Source organism: Propithecus coquereli, unplaced genomic scaffold (assembly GCF_000956105.1).
Source record: "Propithecus coquereli isolate 6110/MARCELLA unplaced genomic scaffold, Pcoq_1.0 Scaffold540, whole genome shotgun sequence".
NCBI classification, from domain to species: domain Eukaryota; kingdom Metazoa; phylum Chordata; class Mammalia; order Primates; family Indriidae; genus Propithecus; species Propithecus coquereli.
The window spans coordinates 710,631-719,720 of record NW_012151286.1 but is presented as its reverse complement, the minus strand read 5'-3'; the positions used below and the strand labels follow the sequence as shown (position 1 = coordinate 719,720).

Below are 9,090 nucleotides of genomic sequence, written 5' to 3'. Positions count from 1 at the left end.
GAACTCCGTGTTCCCCTGAGCACCAAGAACTCCATGCCTAACTATGTATGCAGTAGGTGCACCATAGGTGGCTGTTGAGTGTGACACAGATACTCGAAAGGGACAGGGACCACCGATTAACTGTTTCTAGAAGGTGGCAGAGTAAACCCTCTGCCATAGCTCACAAAGGAGAGGTGAGGCCAGGCAGGACTGCAGGACGCCTTGCACCCGACCCCCACTTCTGTTATCCCCCCTCCCCAGCCTCCTTCAACCTGGTTCCTCTACAACCCAGCTAGATCCAAGTGCCATGTACCCCACACCAAACTAGGCACTAGGAGCCAGAATAGTCTAGATGAGTTTATTGTCATTCATATGTTTCATAGAAAAAGGAATGTAGCAAACGGGTCAGGGCAGTATGAAAAGAACATCCAGGTTTGCACAGGTGGCTCTATTTACATCTTGGAGCAGGGCCCTCCTGGCATCAGGCACAGCAGCTGCACTTGTTCGATGCCCCTTTGCAGACGCAGCCCTGGGCACACTTGGCACAGCCCACGGGGCAGCAGGAGCAGCAGCCTGGGGAAGAAAGGGGGGAGGGAGAGGTCAGAGGGGACTTGACCAGGCACCTCTTGCCTCAACTGCAGGCCTGGCACCAGCTCTGCCCCCAGCCCTGGAGGACCCTTAGTTCAGGATGGCATGCTCCATCCAGAGACAGCTGCTGGATCTTTAGGGTGACGGTCTTCCCATGCAAAAGCTGAGCAAAGGACAGGGCAGAAGACTGGAGAGGCAGTGGTCTTCGGGGACAAAGGAAGGCCAGTCTCCCAGAACCATATGCCAAAGTAAGGAAACTCTTTAAGAAACAGACAAGGGCAAACCTCTGATGAAGCAGTTCCAGAGAGGGCCAGGGAAACGCTGGGCTGCCTGAACAGGAAACAGCTGCATGCTTCTGACATGTGGTCAGAAACCATGTGTGGTCCCCAAATCATGTGCACTAACTGCTCGAGGACCCACGAGGATTAAGAAGGCTGCATCAGGAATCAGGAGACCGAGGTTCAAGTTCTGGCTTAGTCCCTGACATTAGCTGATGGCCTCTCTGGGCCTCAGTTTCCCAGTTCTAAAACGAGAGGCTGGAACGCATCCATTTCTATGGCTCTTTGAGCTTTGATTCTGAATCAGGTGCTGAGGGGAGGGGATGTAGGGAAGCTGGTCATTGGCTTGCCCCTGCCTGCTGAGCTCTGGGTCCCCTCCTCTGACCCAGCCCAGCCCCCAGCTTCCCAGGGAAGGCCCCACACTCACTCTTCTTGCAGGACGTGCATTTGCAGTCTTTGCATTTGCAGGCTCCAGCACAGGCGCAGGAGCCACCTGCAAGGAAGACAATGACAGGCAGTGAGCACTGAGTGAGAGGCACAAGGCACAGCAGTCGGGCAACAACTCTCCAGTGCCCCCTCCTCTGCGCAGCGCCAGCCCTCAGAGCTCCTCTGCCACTCAGGGCAGAGGAAGAGAAGCCCCATCTTCTCTCCTTTCATGCTGTGAAGACCAAGTGCCCTCCTGTTTTCGCCCCACAGGGAAGGGCCCAGGCTGCAGACACAGCCCAGGAAGACTGAAGCGGCGATGTCCCCTGCCTTCCGTCCATCCTGCCTGCTCAGAGCCTGGACAGCGAACTGGGGCCCAGATGGCAGCTCCCGGACCAAGTGGGCGATGCGGAGCAGGTCAGCCTGGAGCCTCGGTCCTCTCCGCTCTTGAGAGGCACGTAGGCAGGATGGAAATGCTCTCCTAGCCTGGCCAGGAAGAAAGCGCTGGATGAAGTAAAGGGGTCCACTTCAGTTCAGAACTAAAAATGGGACCTCCTGAAACCCAGAGACAGTGTGTTCTGCAGCTGGAAAATGGGCATCACAAAGAGCAGAGCCCGGCGTCCCTTACCTGGGGCGCAGGAGCAGTTGGGGTCCATTTCGAGCCGAGATGAGGGAGGCTGCAGTTCCCAAGCGAGAGGCGAAGGGTCGGTGGGGCAGGGGGAAGGCGCGGTGGAGCCCAGGAGCCGGAGGTTCCCTTTATAGTCCGGGAAGGCCCCGTGCGCAGAGGCCCCGCCCCCTTGCACCCGCCCCGCCGCGGTCCTGGGCCCGGCCGTGCGCAGCAGGCGGGCCGGGCGCAGCATCCCCAAGGTCTTGGCTCAGTGTGCACCGTGGGGACCTCCCGGCTGGCGTCCGCTCCCGCGGGAGGGGCTGTGCTCCAGCAAATAAACCGCGTCCCTGCTGTCCAGCCGGCCCTTCCTAATTTCCCCGAGATTGCCTGCCGCCCCGGCCCCTGGTAGTAATGGTGTTCCCACCTTCAACCCCCACCGTTGTCCTTGGCCTTTCCCGGACTCCGTGTGCAACCCCAGCCTCGTGCTCACGTCCCTAGATCGATGACAGCGAGGAGCGCAGCGAGGGAGCTGGGTGCAGAACAGAAGCCGTGGATGTGACCTTTGCATCTCTCACACTGCCTGTCCCTGGCCCCAACTCAGACCTTTGGCCACGTTCCTTCTGCACACAGCAACAGGGGGACACAGGGCTCTGCCTCCCTCCCTTCCATTCTCCATGCCGGAGGGGGATGGGTGGGCACATCTGGGTCTGGGTCGTCCTTTGCATAATACTCTACAGGGTGTCCCCATAGCCTGGCCCGCCCACCCACTACAGCACGACAATTTCAAAATAGTAGGATGCCCTCAGCAGAGGCATCATTTAGGTGATATACAAACCCTGCATTAAATGGGAAAGCAAGAAAGGTGGTTATTTTCCCTTCGATATTCCTATTCCTGTCTGTAACGTCTAGTCTGCTAGGCCCTGTTTAACCACGTTCCATCTTTGAACCCTCACAACAACCCTAAAGGGAAATACTATTTATGAACCCGTTTTACTAATCGGACAACTACAATACAAGGAATTTAAGTCACTAGCCCAGGGTCAGAGGACTAGAGGTACTGCAGGATCTGAATTCTGTCGGCTTCCCAAGGGAAAGAGGTCAATGATGAAGCTTCCCTTTAGCTTGGGTACGTCTTCCACACCTCTCTACTGCTTGAAATCTTTAAAACAATAGCGAACATCTAGGTCAATCCTGGGAGCAGAAAAAGTGATGCTGAAGGGAGGAATACAGGTGTACACATATATATAATTTTATGTCTACCTTCTATGTTTGGAAATAAAATTGATTCTCTTCTCAGTAGTGGTAACAAGTTTGCTTTTTATATAAATATATCTAAGTAAATATGAATCATTTTTAAAAAAACATTAGCTAACATACCAGTGCAGGTGGTAGCAGAAATGGCGGGTATCCTTCTGTACCTGTTGTGAGGACAGAGACAGTCTTGCTCATGGCTTCATATTTCTGGTGTCAGTGCCTATTTTGTGAGAAGAGGCAGGACCCTCTTTGGGTCACAGGTCACATGTTGATGTGGCTGATGAGAAAGACATAGGACACACAGCAAGACACACCAGGCATGACTGATTTGTCTGGGGTAAAAATGTTAACTGTGCTATTGTCTCAGGCCACGTAGGCTGTTATAACAACATACTTTAGATGGAATAATTTATGAACGACGGAAATTTATTGCACATGTCTTCAAGCATAGAAGTCCAAGGTCAAGGCACCAACATATTTGGTGCCGTGTGAGGGCAGCGTTCCTCGTAGATATGCCCCTCTTGCTGGGTCTTCACATGATGGGAGGGGTGAACTAGCTCCCTCAGGCCTCTTTTATCAGGGCACTAATCCCACTCACGAGGGCTTCACCCTCTTAATCTAGGCACCTCCCAATGCCCCACCTCTTAATAGCAACACATTGGGAATTAGGTTTCAACATGTGGATTTTGGAGGGACACAGCACTTAGGCCACAGCAGCTATGAATAATATTAATAATAACAACATAATAGCTAATATTATAGCCCTCTTGTCATCGAGAAGCACTGTTCTAAGTTCTTTGCATGCATTAAATCATTTATTTCTGTGAGTCACACTCTATGACAGTTATACATTGATTAATGATGGGATGTTGTATGAGAAAGTGTTGTTAGGCAAGTTTGTCATTGTTCAAACATCACAGAGCGTACTCACACAAACCTCGGTGGTGTAACTTACTACATGCCTATGCTATACAATGTGGCCTCTTGCTCCTGGGCTACAAACCTGTACTGCATGTTACTGTAGGCGATGGTAGCACAATGGTAGGTGTTTGTTTATCTAAACAGAGAAAAGGAACAGTAAAAATACCATGTTATAACCTTATGGGACCAATGTTATATATGGGGGCTTCATTGTTGACCAAAATTTCCTTATGCAGCTGATGACTACATTATATCCCTTTTATCATAGAGGAGATTGAAACACAGAGAAGTTAGGTCACCCAGGTACAAGTGACACCGCTGGGATATATATACACATGTAGTCTGACCGAGGCATCTCGCCCTCAACCACGATCATGTGTCACTTTCATTTTAAGGTCGAGGACGCTGAATTCTGCCACAGAGGCGGAATGGGAAGAGCACCGAGCTGGCAGTCAGATCCGTCTGTACAGCTCTGTGATCTCTCTGGGCTTCGGTTTCCCAGCTGTCAAGCGAGGGGCACAATTGGGCTAACTAACCAAGGGCCCTCCCAGCTCTGACCACGGAAGGGAGATCTTAGCATCCAGTGACACCACGATCTGCTACAGTGGCCGTGGCACCAGGACAGTTGTAGCACAGGTTCATTCATACCTGTACTTCCGAGCTGTGTGAGCTTGGGAAGGTCTTAACCCCTCTGGAAGTGGCACACTCTCACCAGCCTCTGCACCTTGATATGTCTCTCTGGTTTGTGTGAAGAGCAAACGACTTAAAGGGGAGGAAAGACATTTTCTCTGTCCAAATGCTGGGGCAGTGTGTTATCCTGCAGGGTTTTGTGCAAGAGCTCGTCTACAGGCCCTTGAAAGCAGATCAGGAAGATGCCAGTCCCATCTCCAACTTCCAATCCAGAGTAATGCTTCCCTGCAGATGGGCCTTTCCCAAGGAGCATGATGGGACCTGATGGGATTCTCTCTCCAGAAGGTTCATGTGGACTGAACAACTATAACACCACTGTTATTAAGCCCTAGCCAGGTAACAGGCCACTATTATATTTAATCCCTACCTAGTGATTTAATCTCCTTTCTAAAAATGAAAAACTAGGGACTCAGAGAGGTTGAGCGGATGGCAGCCACATGGCCAGTAGGTGGTGTAGTGGGCTGTGAGCCAGGACTGGCTGGCACCAAATCCCATGCTCTTGGCCCAGCTACCTTCTGAAACTGTCTTTGCAGAGAACACCTGCAGGCAAGCGTGGTCCTGACGCCTGGGCCAAGTGACTCATCTTCCCCTTTGAACATCAAATAGCAATTCCTACAGCAAAGAGCCAGAGGCACTAAGTGTTGCTGTTAATTGCAAGTTGCCCAGGGCCTTTCTCTTTCCTAGTGAACACCACACACCTTAGAAACTGCACGATCTGTGCCTACGCACCTCTGCATAGCCGAGAGTACTTCATCTAGAACCAGTTCCTGTCTACACGCCACCTTGCAGGAACATTGCTGGCCAATTCCCTCCACATCTCTGGTCACCCCACTGGATTGAAGTAACCGGGGCTGGAATTTGAAGGAGGGGCAGATTTCAGCCTGACTTCGGGAGAAGCTTCCAATATTCAGGAGAAAATCACAACAGGGAGCTCTCAGGGGTAGCAAGAGTCCCATCAGTGACACTGGGCAAGCGAAAACTGATGATTCCTTGTGGGGATGTCCAGGTTGGTGCTGTTGAAGGCGTGTGATCCACACACTGGGGCCAGTCTGCAAACTGTTTCCGGTCTGCAGTGCACACCCTGGATCAAATGTGTAGTGTTTGCAATTCTTTGGTATATTTCATTATTTTATTTTTTATGTATTTATTGAAATTTTGCTGTTGTGTGTAAAAATGGATTTGGTGTTTATTTCTTTCATAGTAATTCATTTTGTCTTACCCAATGTAGGTCTGTGACAGATTCCCATGACCTTATTTCATACGGCATAATTCTCTCACAATTTAGCTGAAAAAGTAACCTGAGACAGGTACCCTGATTTGGCTTAAGACACTCAGGGTCTAAGATGACAAGACACGGTCCCGCCACCCAGGTCTCTAGACTCTCAATGCAATCCTCCATCCCAGTTCCATTAGGCATGGGGTCCCTTATTTCCCAGGCATACAAAGGACACAAGAGCCAGAGTCAGGACAATAACTTTTTTTTTTATTGTTCACATTTTTCATAATAAAAAGAAACATAAGAAATGGGTCAGGGCGGTATGAAAGAAATCCAGGTTTGTACACGTTTTTCTATTTACATCGAGGAGCAGGGCTCTCCCGCCGTCAGGCGCAGCAGCTGCACTTGCTCGATGCCCCTTTGCAGATGCAGCCCTGGGCACACTTGGCACAGCCCACGGGGCAGCAGGAGCAGCAGCCTGGGGAAGAAAGGGGACAGTGAGAGGTCAGAGCAGACCTGACCAGACACCTCCCTACCCCAATGGCAGGCCTGGCACAAGATCTGTCCCCAGCCCTCCATGGCCTTTAGTTCAGGATGGCATACTCTATCAGGAGACAACTGGTGGATCTCTGGGATGGGGGAGGATCTTCCTATGCAAAAGATGTCCAGCCCTGCCTGAGCCCAGGACAGGGCATGAGACTGGAAACTCAGTGACAGGGCCTAGGTGGGCAATGGAAAGCCAGCCTCCCAGAACCACACACTTGAGTGAGGAAAGTCCTCAAGTATCAGTCTGTGCTTGGCAGGCTGGTGCACTCTCTTGGCCTCAGTTTCCCTATTCTAAGAATGAAGGCTGCAAATCAACCATGTCTGATGTTTTTCCTGAATCAGTTCTAGGGGAAGGGGATGCGGGGAAGCTGGTCAGTGGCATGCTCCTGTCTGCTGAGCTCTGGGTCCCCTCCTCTGACTCAGCCCAGCCCCCAGCTTCCCAGGGAAGGCCCCACACTCACTCTTCTTGCAGGACGTGCATTTGCACTCTTTGCATGTGCAAGCGCCAGCGCAGGCGCAGGAGCCACCTGTAGGGAAAAGAGAAAGGCAGTGGGCAATAACGTGATAGCTGGTCAACAAATGCTCCAGGTGAGCACAAGGCTAGACCTGGCTGCTCCTGTCCCACTCACAGCACAATGAAGTGTAACCTCACTCTGTCCCCACAGGCTAGGACGGCCGTTATGTTCTTAATCCTGAAAAGGCAATATCCCCTGTCTCCCAATCAGCCAAGACAACTCGAATGCTGGACAGAGTACTGGGGCTCAGCCTAGCAGTCCCGGACCACTTGATATGGAGCAGGACGGTACAAGCCTGAGTCCTCTCGTCTGTGAAACGCGAAGCACTGGGAGAACGGCAATGCTCTCAGGGGTGCTGAAGGCGCTTGGCAAGAGGGAAAGCACTAGAACTACATACTAAAGGAATCCACTTCAGCCAGAACTCAAATTGAGACCTCCGCTCCCAGGACCATCTGTCCTGCCTGTAGCCGGGAAATGGGTGCTCTAAGGACGAGAAAGTCGGCGTCCCTTACCAGTGGCGCAGGAGCAGTTGGGGTCCATTTCGAGCCGAGGTGAGGCTGCACTTCCCAAGCGAGAGGCGTTCAGGCTTAGTGGAGGTGGAAGGCGCGGTGGAGCCCAGGAGCCCGCGGTCCCCTTTATAGTCCGGGGAGGCCCCGGGCGCCGAGGCCCCGCCCCCTTTGCACCCGCCCCGCGGTCCTGGGCCGGGCTGTGCGCAGCGGGAGGGCCGGGCGCAAGATCCCAGATCCAACCCTTTGGCGCCCGCTGGCGTGGGAGGGACTGTGCGCCTAGCTGTACACCGAGTCCCTGCTGTCCTGCCAGCCTTTCCCAATTTCCCCGAGGTTCCCTGCCACCCGCGATCTTGGGCGTTCCGGGAATCCCGGGATCCTGGCTGTCTCTCCACCACCAACCCACGCCATTGTCGTCCGCTTAGCCTGTCCCGGGGCCCGTGTGCAACCCCGGCCTCGTGCTCATGTCCTGCGTTGGCGCCAACGGGTTAGCGTCGCAAGCGAGTTGTGCGCAGAGGACAGGCTGTGGCTGTATGTGACTTGCTTCTCCCGACCCCTCGACATTGCCTGTCCCTCCCCACACATGGGTCCCCCGGACTTGTTGCTCCTGCGCACAGCAACGCGGCAAACACACGGGTCTGCCTCTCTCTTCTTTCCAGTCTCCACGCCTTCAGGGACGTATGGGCACATTTGTCCGGGTCCTGCTTTGCATATAATTCTCCATGATCTCTCCACGGCCTAGCCAGACACCCCACTCCATGATGGCCGTTTTGAAAATTTGGGATGCTCCCAAAAGAGGGATCACTTTAGGTGATATGCAGACTCTGCATTAAATAAACACGCAAGACAAGTGGGTATTTCTCTTCGATAGTCCTGACTGTTGCATAACATTTGGATTGTGCTGTGCTGGTCCCTTTTTAAATCACTTTTGTCCTTTGAACCCTCACAACAATCCTACAGGGAAATACTGTTTATGAACAAGTACAACAAAGAGCGGTCAAGCAACCAATTAGTTCTATGTCACAGAGCTAAAAAGTTGTACACTAATTTGAATCCAGTAAGCCCCTCAAGGAAAAGAGGCGTCCAAGGTAAACGCTTCCATTGGCTGAGGTATGTCGTCAACACTTTTCTCTTGCTGGAAATATTTTATTTTATTTTATTGTTTATTTTTTTGAGACAGAGTCTCACTCTCTTGCCTGGGCTAGAGCGCTGTGACGTCGGCCTAGCTCACAGCAACCTCAAACTCCTGGGCTCAAGCAATCCTCCTGCCTCAGCCTCCCAGGTAGCTGGGACTACAGACATGCGCCACCATGCCTGGCTAATTTTTTCTATTTTTTAGTTGTTTGGCCAATTTCTTTCTATTTTTAGTAAAGACAGGGTCTCGCTCTTGCTCAGGCTGGTCTTGAACTCCTGAGCTCAAACTATCCGCCCGCCTCGGCCTCCCAGAGCAATAGTGAGCCACTAGCCATCCGGGGGCAGTGACAAGAGCTATACATACATATATGCACACACATAGAATTTTTTGGCTATTTTCTATGTATGGAATGAGACTGATTTTCATTTTCAG

At 52.0% G+C, this 9,090-nt stretch overlaps 2 protein-coding genes across 2 annotated transcripts; both read right to left on the bottom strand.

The window, feature by feature from the left end:
* Positions 1-323: 323 nt before the first annotated feature.
* Positions 324-2,017, bottom strand: LOC105820863 (metallothionein-2A). The gene is made up of 3 exons (XM_012657434.1): positions 1,897-2,017; positions 1,273-1,338; positions 324-552 (listed from the first exon to the last, which is right to left on the bottom strand). The coding sequence occupies exons 1-3, from the start codon at positions 1,922-1,924 to the stop codon at positions 461-463; spliced, it is 186 nt and encodes a 61-aa protein (XP_012512888.1). The 5' UTR covers positions 1,925-2,017; the 3' UTR covers positions 324-460.
* Positions 2,018-6,212: 4,195 nt separating this feature from the next.
* On the bottom strand, positions 6,213-7,641 carry LOC105820865 (metallothionein-1E). Its single transcript, XM_012657436.1, has 3 exons — positions 7,530-7,641; positions 6,964-7,029; positions 6,213-6,434 (listed from the first exon to the last, which is right to left on the bottom strand). Exons 1-3 carry the CDS (start codon positions 7,555-7,557, stop codon positions 6,343-6,345), a joined length of 186 nt encoding a protein of 61 aa, XP_012512890.1. The 5' UTR covers positions 7,558-7,641; the 3' UTR covers positions 6,213-6,342.
* Positions 7,642-9,090: the final 1,449 nt, after the last annotated feature.

Excerpts from the sequence above, each read along its gene's own strand:
- LOC105820865 (XM_012657436.1), bottom strand. The coding sequence starts at position 7,557 with ATGGACCCCAACTGCTCCTGCGCCACTG. Across the intron at positions 7,030-7,529 it reads CAACTGCTCCTGCGCCACTG|GTGGCTCCTGCGCCTGCGCT; the intron begins GTAAGGGACGCC and ends TTTTCCCTACAG. Across the intron at positions 6,435-6,963 it reads ATGCACGTCCTGCAAGAAGA|GCTGCTGCTCCTGCTGCCCC; the intron begins GTGAGTGTGGGG and ends TTTCTTCCCCAG.
- LOC105820863 (XM_012657434.1), bottom strand. The coding sequence starts at position 1,924 with ATGGACCCCAACTGCTCCTGCGCCCCAG. Across the intron at positions 1,339-1,896 it reads CAACTGCTCCTGCGCCCCAG|GTGGCTCCTGCGCCTGTGCT; the intron begins GTAAGGGACGCC and ends TCTTCCTTGCAG. Across the intron at positions 553-1,272 it reads ATGCACGTCCTGCAAGAAGA|GCTGCTGCTCCTGCTGCCCC; the intron begins GTGAGTGTGGGG and ends TTTCTTCCCCAG.